The sequence below is a fragment of the Copadichromis virginalis genome, linkage group LG14, assembly GCF_057382275.1.
Source record: "Copadichromis virginalis isolate Kocher_CV1m ecotype Utaka linkage group LG14, C_Virginalis_male_GT1.1, whole genome shotgun sequence".
In the NCBI taxonomy this organism is placed as follows: Eukaryota; Metazoa; Chordata; class Actinopteri; order Cichliformes; family Cichlidae; genus Copadichromis; species Copadichromis virginalis.
Genome location: NC_140631.1, coordinates 36,299,105 through 36,318,445, shown reverse-complemented (window position 1 = coordinate 36,318,445; position 19,341 = coordinate 36,299,105). Strand labels below are relative to the sequence as shown.

The following is a 19,341-nucleotide window of genomic DNA, read 5'->3' as shown; positions in this document are numbered from 1 at the left end:
CCTGTGGATTTTCTATGCCTGTATGGACCCAGTCAGTCCAGCAAGATGCATGTTAGGTTAAATGGTGATTATATCGAAAGTGGTGTGGATATTGTCTCTGCTATAAACCAGTAACCTGCCCAGCATGTTCCCTGCCTCCTGCCTCAGAACAGTAAGCTGCAGCCTCCCCCCATCCCCAAGTTGTATATGTGACAGTAAAACACTAAAAAAACGTGTTGTACTGGCAATAGTTACAACAAAAATAAAAACAGCAATAATGTTTAGTTTGTGAACTTTAATGTTAAATTGCATGATTTTTTTTTTACACACATCAGATACATTGTTAATATTTACATCGACATAACTCAAATCTCTAAAAACAAATAGAAGAAAAACAGGTTAAACTGTTGAACTTTCTTTCATTATTTCAGTCAAAAGAGCTTATAATCATAATATTTATTTGGGTTTTACTATTCCACAAATGTGCAATGAATGTCAAAAGAAATGTGATGTAGGCTTCCTTTACTGTATATGAATATTGTAAATTGTAAAAAAACAAACAAAAACAATAGTAATAAAACAAAATGTTACAGTCTTACAAAACACAAATCAAAACATGGCAATCATTGTCAGGACATCAAAAAGGAACAGAGTAAAAATGTATATATTTTTTATGGATGTAAAGCCCAAATTCTAGCATATTATATAGTATGTAGTAGTACTTATCAATAATAATAATACTAATAATAATCATAATAATAATAATAAAAAAGGAAGGATCTCTTGAAGATTAAATGTGTCACAAAAAGACAAAGATGTGTGTAAGTGTCTTTTCTCACAGCAGGTACAGCGATAACAAACTCCTTCAGTGGTTCAAACCAGATACCACTGCTTAAACTAAATGCTAGCACACATATCAAGCCATTGCAAGACAACAAGGTGAGCACAGGAGAAAGTCTCACAAGTTTTACTCTATTCCATTTACCATCACCATTAAGAGTAAACACTAAATTACCTTCAACACCTCAAGGTTTTTTTTTCACATCGAGCACAAACACAAGTATTTTCTTTTCTTTATTTTTTTTCCAAACATACATCTGACATGGCAAAAAATGTGAACTTTCAGTTTATGCTAATTTTCTGTGTCTAGAGGGCTTGCGTGTAGGAGGCGGTATCCTGAAATTGGCTCGTCAAGCATGTTAGCTTATGTATGGTCTGAAAGTAACAGTGTAAAATGGACTATGAAAATATGTGGAGTGTTATCATATATAACTGAGTATTGTCTAAAAAAATACAGTAGCAAGCTTTTATCTTCGGTTCCTTAGATTGATTTAAACTTATTTAGGTTATATTAGTACAAATCATATTTAAAAAATATTTAAATATGTTAAGTGGCTGGGCTGTCCTTGAAAAAGCCTTTTCACTTTATCCATGATTTGTTTTTTCCAGGACAACCCTTGTATGTGATTGTCTTCACCTTTTACCCGCACCAGTTAGTTGATAACTCTGAACGAACACAACCTAGAGAACAAGGAATATTTGGTCCAACTGTGGCCCACATTTGCAGATTTCTATGGACCATATTTGACCTTGACTGACTTCACTGATTCAGGAATGACCCTGCCTGCCTCAAATCTACCTCAAGTTTACTTTATGTGATCCAGGGGTCGGGTTTGCCTTGACATTTGAGCAAGATATTTACTATAACCCATACTAAGCCCGGCCATATCTGTCCTACACAATACTTGGTAGAGCCTTAGGTGACAAAAAGTCATCCAGATTAGGCCCAAATGCATCTGCTATCTGAGAATGGACCCATGAAGTAATGAACCTCAAACCAACCTCTGAACACGTTTTCGTATAAAGATATGATTAATACAGCATATGGTAAACGGATAATGTAAACTGGGAAAGCGTAGCAAGTTGCCAATCAAGTATGTTTTTATTTCCCTTCAGATAATTTTAATGTAATTGCTAGCGTGAAAGCAAATGGACAAAAAAATCCAAGAAAAACTATGTCTTTGGCAACTACTGGTAGATGACAATGAAAATAACAGTAGCCTGAAGGGAAGGATAATGAGACATGGACAGTGAGCAGAAAGTAGGTACTGTTGGATCTCAAGCCCTTTGTTTTTCTTCTTAGCTAATGAGGATAACATTCTCTTCTAACAGTCCAAAATAGCCAGTCAAACTTCATAACAGCAAAGCAATTATGAAACGTAATGAAGGATCCAGCTGAAAGACTGCCAATTCACCTCTTCACATAACAACCCAGTCATTAACCGTCATTAAAGGGGTAGTCCATGTCATTACAGATTGATAATTAGTTTTACAAATTAATTGGCATTTCTTATATTTTTTTTAGTCCACCAGTAAACACCTGATCACACATACATTATAGTATATGACTTTCAAAGAAGCAAGCATATGATTGACAGACAGAATACAAACAAAAGAACCACGTTGCTATAAAAGGTCACTACCACTGTGGGAGATGTAAAAAAAAAAAAAAAATAGAGAAAACATTTTGAGTGGCATATTCTGTACAGACAGTTGGCAAAACCCAAAATATTCAAAGGTGAGGAGGCAATAAAAAGCAAACAGGATGAGTGGGCACATGTGAAGGGTAAAGGATTGAGTGGTGGAAGAGAGTAGCTGGTGGCGAGGATGCTAACATCACGAGATAACTGGGGCCCTATAGCTTCAGTGGAGCAAGCAGCACACAATACACAGGGGATTGAGGGACACTTTCATATGGCAGGGGGAAGCCCACAAGTGTTTTAAGCCTATAGAGGAAACAGAAGCGAGGTGGGGATAGATGCACATCTGTTCAGCAGAGCTTTGTTTTTCACGAAGCATTTGTGGCACTATCATGTTGCCTCTCGCTGAGATAATAGTTACGTGGCATGTCACACAGATTGCTCCTTTGGGAAAGTGAATGGAGCTCGAGGGCCGTGGGTGGGGAAGCTCGTGTTGGAGTACATGGGCTCGTTGGAGGGGTGCTGAGTGTAAGGGTGCTGAGGCAGGAAAGTAACAGGAGGGTGAGCAGGCTGAGACTCGGGGAATTGTTCCATGTTGCAGACACGTTGGTAGCTCATATATTCAGCTGGGTTCAAAGGCTCTTCTGGATGCCTCCCAGAGTCCTGTGTGGAGACGGAAAAAAGAAGAAAATACTGCAGGGTCACAAAGTTTTTGATGAGAGTTGACTGAGCGACTTCACAGTAATACAGAACCATACACAGCAGAGCAGCGTCTTTTGAAGTACTCAAGCATTTTATGTCTTTAAATGATTTGGGCATGTCACACTTCTGCCATGTCACATATGCACAACACAACTCTTTGCACCGAGGGCCCTATATTCATGAATCACAAAGCTGCTGATCCTTTATTATAGAAAAATACAGAAATAAAATATCTTTCAATTGCAAAATATTAGGGTCACATACAGGAAAAGATAAGAGTTATCACATTTTAAATTCAAAATTTTATTCTTGATTTTTTTCCTCAACATTTTAACTTTTTTCTTTTAATTTCACCACCTTCACAAGATTTAATTATGCATTGTCAAAATCTAAAAATAGTCTGTCTATAGTTTAAAAACTCTCCATAACATGGTTCAAACCTCATTGACTCTAACTTACAAAATTATATTTATGTTAATAATCAGTGAGCCACTGATTTCACAGACCAAGACAAATTATTTATGCTGTTATCATCTTATAAAGTGTTTCTTTATAAATAAATGTCTACACAGAACAGCATGAAGTGTTTTGGTGTTGTAGTCTATCCTGCTTTTGTCAGTTTTTATGAAACAAAAACAGCCATTATTCTGATGTTACATGATGTTGTCAGAAGGGTCTGATTGTTCATCTGCTTTTTACAATGAAATGCTCTAAGTGCTACTTATAAAGCTTATAATGGCACTAAGATCTCTGATAGAGCAGCAAGTCTGCCTTCTCAGCATGTCAGTCACTTTGTTATCCTTGAACTGGGAATTTGGCTCCAACTTGGGAGTCGATGAGTTAGAATCAACAAATTCAGCTGGCAGAAAAGATGCAACTTTGGTATTTATTTTGTATTAAATAATAATTTAATTAGCACTTTTTTTAGGTTCATCCTCATTATAAACATCATTGATAGTGAATAAATATGTTGTGTATGTACTTCACACTTTAATATCTGCATAAATGCGATTTCCCGACAGAAAAGGCAATTATACACCTACTTGTGGGTGACATTGACAGGTTAGATTTACCTCACTGAATATTCTGCATTACCATCAGCATTACCTTTACTAAATTAAATTGTGTGCCAACATGTGATTTGGTAGGTGGGAAGTCAAGTTTCAAACATCATAATTGTTTTCCGCTGTTACATTTGTTGACACTCCTTCCCAGAATGCTCCCTGTCCAATTCAACAGATTAGGGTTTTTTTAAAATAGCACAAGCAGATGAAGCCATGAACTCACCACAGTACACCACAGAAACAAAATTACCTTAGTGGCAGTATAACATTACCAGTCATGAATATAGTGCCCTCAGCACTGAGCTGTTTTGGGGGACTCTGAGAAATTAAATTTCTAGCTTTTTAAAGAACGTTAATTGAAATCACTGAAAACCTTAAGCAGCTCTAAATTAAATAGTGTTTTTAAAAGATCTTGGATGTGCTTTGAAGTGAGGCGATTATAATAAAAATGAAATGAGTTGGTGAATAGAAGACATGCAAAAACAAAACAAAATGATAAGAATGATAGTGAAAATGCAACTTACGAATAATCGTCAAGCATCTCTACATCTACGAAAACGATGATCCCAACTCTGTAAATATTGTGGTGGAGCAACAAAACCAGAAGGAGACTTAAACCTGCCTACAAATCATTGCATTCATCAAAACAAAGTATAAAATTGATAACTCCATTACATGAAAAGCTAGCCCAGCAGAACAAATAAATATAGTAAAATGGATAAAACATGAGGTACACATCGAGGAACTGTTAATAAGCAGGCAACCAGCACAATGACACACAAAAAAAAGATTTTTCAAATAGCATAACGTAAACCTCTGTATTGCTACATGTATGATATTTTGAGAGACAAAAGATGCTGTAATAGTAAAGCAAGGGGAAGCTGTTAATGGTGACAGTGTGAGAACTAAGCTTGTGTGAAGGTGAACTGGATTTTTCACAGCATAAGACATGCAAGTAAACCCCTCTTGACACACATGCGGCAGACATTGGCAGAAGCGTCTGAAAAGCTTATTTGTTTCAGGTCAGTATCAAGGACCACTGAAGATGTTAAGAAAACTTTCTACTTTGTCACGTTATTAATTTCTTTTGTGTGCAGAAAAGACCTTGGTGATATCAAGAAAAATTAAAAGCAGCAGTCTGAGGAGCAGCTTTTCCATCTTAAAGGCTTGTCTCAAGACATTTGGGATTTAGATTTGAAACTTTAGCAGACGTCTGTAGAAAAAGTCTGATTCAATGTTAGGTATTGTCCCTTTGAAGAGAAATACACCCTGCCTAATTCAAATACACTCTTGCACGAGTAAAAACCCTGAATTCTAAATTTGTAGGCTGAATAAATCAGAGATTATTTGATTTAAAAAAACAAAAAAATTCCCCTCTTGCCCCTGCGGGCGGTCTATCCTTCAAGCTCGTGTCTTCTACCAGAGGCCTGGGAGCTTGAGGGTCCTGCAGTATCTTAGCTGTTCCTGGGACTGCGCTCCTCTGGACAGAGATCTCCGATGTTGTTCCTGGGATCTGCTGGAGCCACTCGTCCAGCTTGGGAGTCACCGTACCTAGTGCTCCGATTACCACTGGGACCAGTGTTACCTTCACCTTCCACATCTTCTCAAGCTCTTCTCTGAGCCCTTTGTACTTCTCTAGCTGTTCCTTTTTACTGATGTTGTTGTCATTTGTGATCACTACAGCGACATCAGGAAGATGGAACACGAGAAGCTTGAGAAGTACAGGGGGGCAGTGGGCTCAGAAAAGAGCTCAGACAAGAGTTATATACCATCCAGTAATTTGATTCTTACAAAGAATATTAAGTTAGCATGCAGATAACAACTGGAAACTACTAATCTGGTTATTCTGTACATTTAAACAATGACCAACAAAAAGATTAAGTAAATGAAACCAAAATGTAACAAATTTAAAATGGAAACATAAGTGGATGAGAATGGATGGAAGGATGGATGATGGGTGAAAAACATTGTGGTATGTATTTTATTATTGTATTAATTGTCTTGATTTAGCTATTTATTTATTTAAATATGTGTCAGTTAAAAATTGTGTGTCACAGCAAACACCCTGTAAAGTTGCTTTTGCACCTCCATATATTTAAAAAAAAGAAGAAGAAGAAGAAAAACTCTATGCAGGCAGTCTGTTTTCCCTGTTTTTGTTTGAGCTGCATTATCCATCCACAAATTCATGCTTCATGCTTGGTCTGCACCTGTCATAAGACGTATGCACTGCACAGGTCACCAGTCTATCTCAGGGCTAACACAAAGAGACAGCCATTCACTCTTATGTCCACACCTTCAGCCAATTTAGAATCATCATTAAACTCCTGTATGTCTTTGGAAAGTTCCAAATGTGCAAAAGAAAAATCATAGAAAAATCATAGAAAAGTACTCTTGCTATGATTAACCAGACATTTTTTCTTTCTGTCCCAGACATTCTAGAATTGATTTTCAATTATAAAAAAAGACTGTTTAACATTGGAAGAGCAAGGCTTTGATGCTTGTATTTAGAACTTTAAAATATCACTGCAATTTGTAGATTAAATAACTCAAATGAAGGATACCAGCAAACAAAAATCGAACGTTTATTAAAGGTAGCAAAGAGAACATTTTTAGAGAACTTTTTATACGCATAAGGTAATCAGGGAAACTCAAAGCAAGACAAAAGAGAAAACTGACTATTAAAGTACAACATTAATGGACAAGAGGATTCAACTAAACACAGAGACATGAAAACACACTAAAATGATAGAAACACAAGGGAAGCTAGGATGAAGAACTTAAAGCACAAAACAAAACAATGAAAATCACACAACAGACCTAACCAGAGATTTCAAATATTACAAATGATCAGACTTATTGTGGAATACAAGGAAATCAAGACAGGAACACAAAACTGAACGTTAAACAGTGACTCAAGATTAAATCAAAATGGTGACAACAAAAAAACAGACACACATAGACACACACTTTTTTTTTGTTAAATTTATGCTATTTTTTCCACTTAATGGTGACTCTGAATAGAGGCCAGTTTGAAAGCATCTTTTCTGTTGCTAACAAATTCCAGAGTTCCATTAAACTGCTGGGCAGTGAGCCCAGGAGTTTTCATGATTTAGGAAAATTGCCTATCTGAAGCTGTGTAATGATTTTTGAAGGGAAATTAAATGCAAAGGTCATTTATGGAAAATACTTTTTTGGAATTAAGATTTAAAGGAGTACAAGACATTTTTATCAGCCTACTTATCAGAGTTATTTCCCCAATCAAAGTGTGTTTAAATAAGGAATGGCCATTACTCGAGGTATTTACTGCCCACAAGAAGTGAAAAAATAAAGTTGACTAAGTCCTGTCTGAAAAATGGGATCCTGAACATTACAATTAAACGTTTAATAACAAGATATTTAATAAGCTCACACTTAACATTAGCTTAGATTATTCTTTATTTTTAATTGCTATACTTCTCGATAGTTTCCATATCTGTGTTTTTCAGTAATGGTTAAACAATTAATAATAAAATAATATTGGAGGAACTCAACATTTAAATAACGTCACTGGTTACAGTTTCTTTTTTTTAATATATCTTAAATACATTGACCAGAAACTTTTGAGTGTACAGCTCAAAATTTAGATGTACAGCTTATAGGTAATAGTTGTAAGTGTAACGTATATATCTCAGCATTAATATAGAACAAGTTAACAGTGAGTTGAAACACAGTGTGTTTATTTCAATTCTATCTTTTTGGTAATTTAACTGTAGTGCATTTGTTGCTTAAGCCTAGTTCTGGTGCTATAGGTCAGAACGACAGTGTGTAGTAGTCTGTATACGTTATTAAGGCGGGGATAAGGGTCACTCATAGACACAGAAAGTCTATAAATGAGACAAGGTTGTTCCCAAACCCTGAAACTGCATCTAAGCTAGATGACAGAAGCCAACTGAAAACCTTCAACATACCTATGCTCTTCTTTCTTCCTGTCATGTGAGCAGAAGCAGATTGAACATTTGATGAAACAGATAGTACATCTGCAGTTAAATGTAGCTTTCCCTTCACTAGACTTGATCATGAACTGAGATTGTACCATTGTCCCTTATTTCAGGCTACCATGATTAATTTTATCTTCGCTACTTTAAACCACCTTAATTTGACATTTTTATTACAGTTTGTAGTTAATAAATGTACCTTGCATTGCACTGGCTGGGTGAATTAAAATAATTAACATAAAATAATTAACATAAAATTGTTACACTGAACATTACAACCTTAAAGTAAGCTTGAAGTAGAATGTGTATGTTTTCCTTTTTATAAAGAAAAAATAAAGACATTTCTTGGAGCTGTTTCACATTAAAAGTCGACATGCTTTGTTTCGGAGAGCGCTGCACATTACACCATCAGTCACCACTGATCCATCGTTTCACAAATTACACATCTTACTCGTTCCAGCATTTAATTGAAGAGTAATTGGATTTATTGACCCTTGTGGTTTGATTTATTCCCATGTTGCTCAGCATCTGTGCTTCAGGCCACGTTCACTCCAAAATAAAACATTTGTCAAAAGTCTGTAATTCAACACAGTAATACAGCTGATATTTATGGTTTTGTAGAGTTCACTTAAACTTCCAGTATCATTTTATTCCCCTTGAGGAAAAAAACATGCACTGTTGGCAGTGTAAAAGAAAGACAACCACAGCCTGCCTACCAGCGCTGGTTTTGTCTAGCATCACTATCCAGACAGCTAAGGCCAGAAAGAAGAACAAGAAGACAACAACAAGCACATAAGATGCCCTATTGTATTTAAACATAATAAACATAAACTACATCAGGAAACAGAAAAGGTCAAATTAAGTGGATATTTTTAAAAAGGAGCATCAATAGCTTTGACAGTATGGTTCTGTTCAAACAAACAGTTTGAAAACAATAAAAAACAAAGCTAATTGTGTTACCAGTTTCACAATTATTTCAAAACTATTGCAAGAAGTGTTTTGGAGGATTTGGATAATAGTGGAAACAAGCATTTGAAATGTAAAACTTCAAAAGCTATTTAAATTATTTTACACTATAATTGGGTTATACTCATAGGAAAGTCAGACTTCTAACTTTGTTTAAATGTAAAGCGAAAGCGCACAAAAAGAACCATCACCTGTGCATACTTAAAAAATGAACGCTAATCTAAATGAAATCTGATTCACCTTGAAGTCATTTTAAGCACCGGTATATAAAGAGTAGATAACATAACCTTGGAGAATGATGGCACAAATAAGTTTTCATATCTGATAATGTAATAGCTCTGTCAAAGCCAGCGGATGCTAGAAAAATACAATCAGGCTGTGATTAACAGTTCGCTGATTTATTTCACTGATTACTTCTAAATCATAGGCCAAAGGTGAACTGCACAGGCAGAAAATGAAATGATAATGTTGTCACCCTGGATATAAACTAGTGGTTGAGTCTCTGGCTCAGCAAACACAGATTTTATTGAATGGTGTAACCCCGTGACTGGAGCCAGCCAAGACAAGGCTTATTACAAACAGGGAATGTCAACAGGCATTTCCCCAGAGAAGTTAATGTTGGAACAGCGGGCCATCCGTTATAGAGCTGCTGACTGAACGTGTTATATAAACTAACAGAAGAAGTAAATCAATAAACATTAATTTTTCTGCTTTGTCTCAGAACTGTGGAACGTGAATGTTGAACAGATCCAATAATCTGTTTCGCTCAGATACCAGTTTTCAGATACTGTAATCTACTGTTTTTGCCCAGTGCTGGAAAAATGCGTTGACTTCTAGTTTTGTAAAAATGTTATTATTATGATTACACACTTCTAACACTACAAATGGTAATCCTTTTGCGTTTGTGTCTATATTTCATAACCATTAAATACCAAACAGCGGTTTCAGTCATCACCCCTTTGGGCAGGCGGGCGGTAAGGGTCTAAGATTTATGAAAATCTTGTGAACGCAATAACTCGAGAAGAAAGACACCCAGGGTTTTCAAAATGATACCCTCAGTGTCTCCACTAAAAATCAAGGGTGAGTCAGAGTCTCAGTGACCTCGACCTAACCCACTAAACAGTGAACGTCAGATGTGCGGATCATGTCTACATTGGGTCCGTCGGTCCATGACCAATTTGGCACATCTATACGATGTCCAAACTAGGTCCACAAGATGTCCAACCATGAAACAACTTTAATGTCAGTGTGATGCTCAACACTTGAACTTTGGACTTATTCATTTTTCTGGAAATCATCTGGATGTCTATGACAGGTGCAAGAAATTTACATGATTAATGATTAATATCAATATTGTTCTTATCAACATAATACATTTGAATATGGGTTATATATAAAAAAGTACATGTGGGTATTTTTGGGGGGTTATTTTACATTTTGCTGTTTTTCTTCTACTGGTTTCTTTTATTTCAATTATTCAAATTATTTGTTTGTAACCAGTTTAAAAATGTCATTTATGTGTTGAAATATTAAAAACATTGAAATCAATGTTAAAATATAAAATAAAAATGTTTAAAATATTTAGAAAAATGTTAGGCTTCCTTTTAAAAGGAATATGATATGTTTAACAAGTTTAAAAGAGCATTTGCATTATATTTGGTTCATTTTTACAAGTATCCTGTTTTCTTGTGAAGACCTTTCTAAGAGGAAGTAAATGTGGTTGTGATCAGTAGCAAGACTGAGAGAGGTTGTGATGAAAAGTATGAGAAGATTGTGCAAGTGTGTATGAACTGGATTATCTGCTCGACAGTCTTTGTCGATACACACATTTTGCAAACTGCCTTTGAGAAACTCGGGACATGCTCCATGCAGAAGCTCACTTTTTTTAGTGTCAAGAGCCCGCGCCATCTTGGAGACGTCTGCTGATCACTCTGCATTCCTTCACACATAACTGTTTCAGTACATAAAACATGGGCCTACAAAGACTATATGTAGTCTTTGTATCCAATGTTGGATAACACCTCCCACCCACTCCATGACATGTTGGTCAGTCACAGGAGCTCGTTCAGTGAGAGACTGAGATTACCGAAAAGCACCACTGAACAACACAGGAAATCATTCCTGCCTGTGGCCATCTCCCTGTACAACGCATCCACTTAACACACTGTTTGCTGCTACAGCTACACATGTTTCTTTTCCAACTATTTATTTATAAGTGACTTATGTATGTATGTATGTATATATATGTATATATTGTACTATTCTTAGTTAGCGTATTGTCTGTCTTGTCTTAATGTTGGTTTAAAATGGAGCACTGTAACAAAAAATAATTTCCCCCAGGGATCAATAAAGTATTCTGATTCTGATTCTGATATAAGCAGCATTAAAACAAGGTCTAAAATGAGTCAAAGTCTGGCACTGAAAACATGTCCACAACAAACACATTTGGACTATTAGTAGCCAGTACACGGAGGTCCTACGGACCTCAACACTAGACGTTCAACAGATGTAGAAAAAATAAAGACACCTGGAAATACAAAACAACCCCCTCAGTGGACCAAAATGTATGTCCAAAATGACTTACAAAAGACATCACTCGGTAGTCACTTTGCACAGTGGAAAAGGTCAGAGGTCAGGTTTTCTAAAACTCTTGTGAATGCTATGATTCAAGTAAGATGTTATCTAAGATTTTGATACTATATCTACTGAAAACTACATCTACTAGGAGGCAGAGGGATACCACTGGCCACAATATTCACAATATTTTTAAAAGTTATGATACTTTGACACAAGACTTTCTTTCTTTCTTTCTTTCTTTCTTTCTTTCTTTCTTTCTTTCTTTCTTTCTTTCTACCATAAAACTAATACACTCTTTACATTTTTCCACTTACAGGATGTGAGTGTGATAGAGATTTTGAGAACCCAAAACCAGAAATAATTGTATTTAACTGTGGATATTTTTTGGACGAATTCTTCCAGCATGCAGCTGCCAAAGGTTTAATACCAAAGATAAGTCTTGGGTGTTAGTAAAGACTTGGCTCCACATCAAAGCCGGGGTACTGTATGCAAGAATATTGAAATCTGTAATTTATTTAGCCTTAATCTCAGGATGGTGCAGTAGCACATTTTATTGATATACTGTCTATTTGGTAACAAAAAAAAATAATGCTATCTTTTTTCAAATTTCAACTGGTTTTAATCCACATTTAAATATTTACCGGCATCTACACTAAATAGACTATGTTTCTTTTCTCTTATGCAAATAGGTTCTTAGGCTTAAAATCTTACTGCACTACACAAAATACATGAGACCATTTCTCAGTACATTTAGTGCACCCTTGCAATAATAATGTGTACTTAAACTGTCAGTGCTACTGATGCTTCTGCTAGACTAATTGTCTGGTAATTTACAAACAGTTGCTACTAATACTCTACTGGCTGCTTGTTATGTAGCTTTTGATTAGCCTTGCCCCCACCTGACATTCACTTGTAGGCCCCGACTTTGTTGGTAGTTTATTGTTGTCACTCTCCAATCTCTGCTGGGCTGGGCTGCATTGCATGACTGCTTGCCTGAAGTAATCCTTTGTCGTCTCTCTCTCTCTTTTGCTAATATAAAATGTGTAATGCAAGTCCAGTCTTTTTTGTTACATCTCTGGCCATCTCTGCACTCACTCAGAACAAATTTGAACAAGTTTTATGCTCCCTGTGTAGAAATATAGAAATATCACTATAGTACTTTCTTCAGACTTTGTCCAAACAGTGTAAGTTAGAAAAAACTAATAATACATACAAATACAACACTGTGCAAAAGTGCCATCATCATTTCTTTATGCCTTGCTTTGAAGGATAGGCATTAGTTGCTTTTTCTCTCGTTTTCAGTGCAGTCCTTGTTTTTTTGTTTTTTTTTTTGTTTTGCCACCTAGAACTGACCTATTAAAATATTTCAGTATAAAAATGGCACCTCACTCAAGGGATGAACCCATTTTGTGTCACATGCATTACAAACAACTTACTTAACTATAAATAAGTAACTCATCATAATCATTCTGCAAAAACATTTTTGTCCATTTCATCAGTTGAATAAAACATGCACAAAGATAAAAAGTATGCACAAAAACAGAAACACAATTTTTGCACCAACAAGATGATGGCTAAAGCATTACTAGCTGGAAATTTGGCATGTCTTCGCCTGATGTACAGTGTGTCCTTATAAAGTGCGAGGAAACTGGACAAGTGGGGCACAAAAGAATAAGTGTCGGGCCTTCAAAACTATCTATAGCCGATGGACAGTACTTATAGTAACTCTTTAAAATACAGTGGAAGCTCTGTCAGGGTTTGGGCTGAATTTCAGTCAGTGGTGTTGGAGAAATTGATGGAATTATGGGCTCCATCAGATTTTTTACTTACCATGCAAAGCCATCTGGAAAGAGTATAAATGGTAATGGGTTTATTTTTTAGCATGGAGTACTAGTGAAATAAAATGATGCCTGGAGAGAAACACAGAGGTCTGGGCACAGAGTGAAACACAGTGCCCAGACCTCAACATCTTTTAATCCATCTGGGATCATCTTGACAGAGAATGGAGCCAAAAATGGTCAGCATCCAATGAAGAGTACATTGGAAGTCCCTTCATAAACCCTGGAGAACTATACCTGAAGACTACTTAAAAATGATAAGAAAACTTGTATAAGTTCATTCAGGCTGTGTCGAAGGATGAAGGTGGTGATAGCAAATACTGACTTTCAAGTTTGTTATAATTGTTCCTTTTCTTGTTTTACTAGCAAAAAACCCCCAAAAAGCAGTATGGCTTAAGAATATGGCACAGTCCATTGGATAATTTAGGAAAGAATAGAACAGAGTAGCATTTTATTGTCATTGTACATGTATGATGACATATGGAATAAATTAGGAAATTTAAATAAATTCATAAAAACATTTTATAGTAAAATTATTGTCACTCTCCCAGTCTATGCAATGCAAAGTTTGCTCTGCATTTGCAGGGACAGGCTAGTTTACTCTACATTCAAAAAATGAATGTGTTCCATCTGAATTGTCAAACTGAAGCACATTTTCTCTGTGTTGTTTTATTATTGTGCTGAAAAACTGACAGACAAACTCTTCCACAACAGAACTTTTAGTTTAACTGAACTGTTATGTGTGGGTCTATTTATTGATGGCACACATTTTAATTTACCCTTGTTGTCACATTGGGTCATCAAGGGGCAAATAATTAGAACTAAGTAGATGAGCCCAGCTTCTTGTCTCCTGGCAACAAGCTAGACTCCTCTGTTTATTGTCGTCTTTTATTTGTTTTAGTGTAAGACATCACAGAGCGTCTGGGTTGAGAAAAATGTTTGTTATTTACGGACATCACGTCCTGTGATTTCTGGCTACTTAGCTGCTCAAAATTCAAACAGTATCTCCTGATACCATCTGGGGCTGCCAGTGAGTGAATACCTAATGTAGCTTTAAATATTTTGCTCTCTAGAGATGTCACACCTGCAAATTACTTCAATAGTAAATCTGAAATTGCAGTTTAGGGCAACAAGTAGTAATAATGGTGCTTCTGTTATCACATAAAGATTCTCATTCCAGCTTTGTTAACTAATGCAAAACATTCATTTTAAGATGTGATTTCTCAAAGCTTTTGTGTGCAGTAATGCATTTTTTATCTACATTTAGCTCATTTAGCTAAAATTTGGAAAAAAAAACAAAAAACAAGTAAATCCTGCAACAGTGTTTTATGAACACACATTTTGCACTACTTCTCTTCATGCCTTTAACCTTGAAGCCTCCTGGCTTGGCTGAACAACAACTTGCAGAAACACACAGAAACCAGTCTAACCACTTTAGCAGCACGGCGATTTGTGCCCCTGTTCCACTTTCCTGTATGCGTATAAGGAGTATTTCAAGTGGTGTAGATGACTGTTTGCATGTGATGGAAGGATTTCTCCCAGCTGTCTTGATTTGGGTACAGATCAGACATCAGAGCAGAGTCTTGTAGATGAGAGCATGTTTCCTCTGCTACCAATCAGGGCTGTCAAGTGTGTCATAATCACTTGACAACCACCTTTGGCGTGTGCGCAACTGCTCAAAAAAGGATTTTACATATGATATCTTCAATATTTTACATTATTTTGCCATTAAGTCAAAAAAGTGACATAAAAACAGACTAAAGAACTATTTCATTTTGTTTTTATAAGACCAGAGATGTTCAAAATCCCAAACGTTTTTCATGCAAAATAGTCATGCTGCTAAATCTCGCACATTATGGACAGGAATGCTCTACAGATTTCTCTGGAATCAGACTTCATGCATAAAGAGACTAAAAGGAGCATCAAGAAAACATGAAGAAAAGGAGTTAAAAATTGCTTTGTCTTTGCCAGCGAGCCATATTTTGCATGACATTTTGTGAAAATTATAGAGCACTTGTGTGGCTGATCTTATATTCTCTCACTACAATGTGCTTTTCAATTTCTGCACCACACGTCTCTGCTCGAGTGCTGTTGTGTTAAATGACACCCTAAAAATCACTCTGATTCAATCAAACTTTCTGAAGAGCAACATAGGGGATATCAAAAGATGACCAAGGCTGAAGAGGAAGGTAGACAAGGGAACCATGTGGATCATATAAAGGAAGGTCAGTGCATGTGAAAAGGGTATGAATGAAGGGATGGAGTGCATTGGTCTGTATACCTTGAGGCCAAAGTCTGAGGGGAAAGGCCTATAATGGCATGCGTTAGTGTGAGCTAGGCTGGATGGTTGCATACTCGACAAGATCCCCAGGGCCAGTGTGAGCAGAGCTTCGTGGGCTTGGAGAGGAGGCCAAAGCTGCAGTATCCAGCTCCGCATACTGGACATCACAGTCCTTGTGGCCAGAGTTCTGGAGACAAGAGAGGCGAAAGTGTGTGAGGAGTGAGGCAGCCAAAAAAATGAGAGTGTGAAAAAGATAGAAAGCTGACGAGAGAAAGAGAAAGTGGGAGAGAGCAAGTGAAAGGCAGACAGATGAGAAAATGGATGGCTGAAGGTTGAATGGTCGTGGGGACATTTTGAGTGTGTGAGCAGCAGTGTTAGAGTGGAAGACAAAGAAAAATGTGTGCGCATGGGGAGGAAAAGAAAACGTGAAAGGTGAAAATTATTATGACGAGCCAGCAATGGAGTCGTTGAACAGAAACTCACAACAGTGGGGAAATTATTATATATTAAATCAAAAATTAGAGATGGAAAAGAATTGAATCTTTGTTTACTATGCACATACCATTATTCTATTATTTTTCCATATTTATCCATAAAGTGTTGGCATGCGCAACAGGATCATATTTTGGTCCAGCTGCTATTTTTTTTCTTAAGATTATGTGTGCATAGCTCATCTATGTCAAAGGAGCTTGCAAAGAAAAGCGTCTGGACTTCTTTAAGTTGCTTGAAGACGTTTCACCTCTCATCCGAGAAGCTTCTTCAGTTCTAAGGTCAAATGGTGGAGAGTCCCAGATATAAACCTAGTGGGAGTAACCCCCCACAGAGGGACAAAAGGATCCCCTGATGATCCTCTAATCGCCTGAGCCAAGGTGGGAAACTGGGCGTGGGTCCCAATCAGCCAGAGTTTCGGGTGTGTTCATTGTAAAACCTGGCCCCACCTTATCATGCGAATTCCTGAGGTCAGATGGTCCAGGATGTGAGTGGGCGTTAAGGCGTCTGGGAAGGGATCTCAAAACTGGATTATAGATGGCAGAGAGTTGGTGTCGTAAACCCCCGCCTCTGTTCAAAGATGGTCGCTCACAGTGGACATAGATGGCTTCTTTCACTCCTCTTTCAAACCATCTGTCCTCTCTGTCCAAAATGTGAACATTGGCATCCTCGAAAGAGTGACCTTTATCCTTAAGATGCAGATGGATTGCTGAGTCTTGTCCTGTGGAGGTGGCTCACTTTTGACCTTAGAACTGAAGAAGCTTCTCGGATGAGAGGTGAAACGTCTTCAAGCAACTTAAAGAAGTCCAGACGCTTTTCTTTGCAAGCTCCTTTGACTACAATGACCTGGATGACTGAGAACCTTCACAGACATAGCTCATCTATGTATATCCAGGAAATGATGTACATTTGATAGTCATGAAAACTGGATTCCAACGGAAACAAACACAAAACAAGCCAAACCCACCGCGGGCACGCGCAGCTCTAATGCCTGGATTATACTGAACATATGTCCATGTAATCCTTCAGACTACAATGAAACTAATAAATGTGTCCTGATCACAGTCTGAATTAACTGTTTACATTGGCAACCACGGTTACCCTGTGGCACATGGAGATACTTGCAAAGCCCAGAAGCGAGTTAATGGAGATGCTTGTGTGGCTTCCATTGTGCTGATATTTCAGTGTGCATGTAAACATAGACAAAGACCTTCATTCAACTAGAATTCGACCACTGAGCACAAAAAACAAATCCAATGACTGACTCGATGAGGAATTGGCCAAGTGGATGATTGAGCAAATGACCTTAATGGGGTGATCAATAAATGACAATGACAGCTTTGTGCCCCCTTTAAAAATGTATCTTATGTAGGAAAAGTGAAAATGGATTTATTTGATTTTCCTTATTTTAATAAAATAAACAATCTAAACAGAGCTCAGATAGGCAATGATGATGAGATAAAATGTAAGTTTTTTAAAAACAGAACAACAGGGTTCAAAGTGTCTCTGAACTGATTGTACAACCCACAAACAAAATGCTTGCTGTAATGAAATCAGTGGAGTAAAATTAAGAGTGGTTAAGTAAATGCAAAGCACAAATGCACCACATCTAAAGCTGCATGGTAAAGACTTGTGAACGAGAAATGGAATGAAATGATACGTGTTGCATCAATGTACTTTAATTCCATCTGAGAAAAGATTACGTAGAAATGACGGAAGCTTTTACAGAATCTCCTGTAAATAATTTAAATCTACTTTGCAATCTCTCAACTATTGCATATTTCCCCGCCGCTCACACTCTGCACTCACTGGATATTTAAATATCGAGAGTATTTGTCATGACCGGAGTGCAATCAGGGGGAAAATTACAGCCACATTGCATTCAAAATTGGCAGATAGTGTTTTGCCCCTAGAGAATCATCATTAGTAACACTCGACGCTCAGCAGTCAATGCATGTCTTTCACAAATAGTGTTTTGAAAACCTCAGTGATACCCTATTCAGCTTAAGAGCAGCCCTAAACTTCAATTTAAGTGGAATGTTATCAGAGATAAGAAATAAATCTTAGGAAGATCTACCCTTGGTGTCCAAGGATTATCTGAATTAAACATCCAGTCCCTTTGAGCATAGAATTGAAGATGATAGTTTAATATCCTTGAATAACTACACAGAAAATCAAAATCAATTCGCCCAGAGAAAAGAATGATAGTAATTGAGTTATCCCTCAAGTTCGGTGAGAAAGAGTCATTTATAAAGTGCACCAAAAATGCAAAGCAGTTTTAACAAGGTTAGCTGACAGGCTAATATATTGAAGTTGGTGGCATCAATATAACATCAGTGCGGTTTTTATTTTATTTTTTATTTGTACTATTATGCATGAGTTATTTGGGCTTAGAACGTAACAAAGCATTTTTACCCTAATGGTTAGAGCAGTGTTTCCCAACCTTGGAGCCACGGCACATATATCACATTAGAAAAGTCACACGGCACACCATCAAACAAAAATTTCACAAAAAGCATATTGATCATTTTCCCCAACGCACCAGGTATAGCAGAATTGGCTCAGCTTGTCCCCAATATACCATTTTTTGCTTTCTTCTGAGCACTACTCATGCTAGGGCCTTTATCTGGGTCAGAATTTCCTCCAGGACCCAGGTTAGATTGATTACTTTTTCTTTTCAAATATTTAACTATTGCTATTATGCAATGCGTGGTCTCACAGCTTGACTATTATGTAATTTCTTCTCAGTCTTCTTCTCTTTTACTGGCAGTTGGCAACCTATTTAATTAGAGCAGTTGTACTGCCCTCTAGTGGAAGAGAATGCACCTGTGACTCACGCCGATTGCTTAGAGCAGCGGTCCCTAACCCCCAGGCCACGGACCGGAGTCGTTTGGTACCGGGCCGCAAGAGACTCGGGTGTGAAATTTATGGTTTTCAGGGTTGTATTTGTTTATTGTATATATATTTATTATTTATATTTATTGTATGTAT

The 19,341-nt window shown here is 37.0% G+C and overlaps 1 protein-coding gene across 2 annotated transcripts in view; it reads right to left on the bottom strand.

Moving 5' to 3' along the window:
• Window positions 1–535: 535 nt before the first annotated feature.
• LOC146694477 (uncharacterized) overlaps window positions 536–19,341 on the bottom strand; it is a 35,466-nt gene continuing 16,660 nt past the window's right edge. Inside the window, exon 4 of one of the 2 annotated variants that reach the window (XM_085430672.1) lies at window positions 536–3,122. In XM_085430672.1, coding sequence (XP_085286798.1) covers window positions 2,889–3,122 — 234 coding nt within the window. In that variant the 3' untranslated portion in view covers window positions 536–2,888. Of the gene's footprint in view, window positions 3,123–15,764; window positions 16,049–19,341 lie in introns of those variants that run through there. The other variant, XM_085430673.1, reaches the window with a different exon arrangement.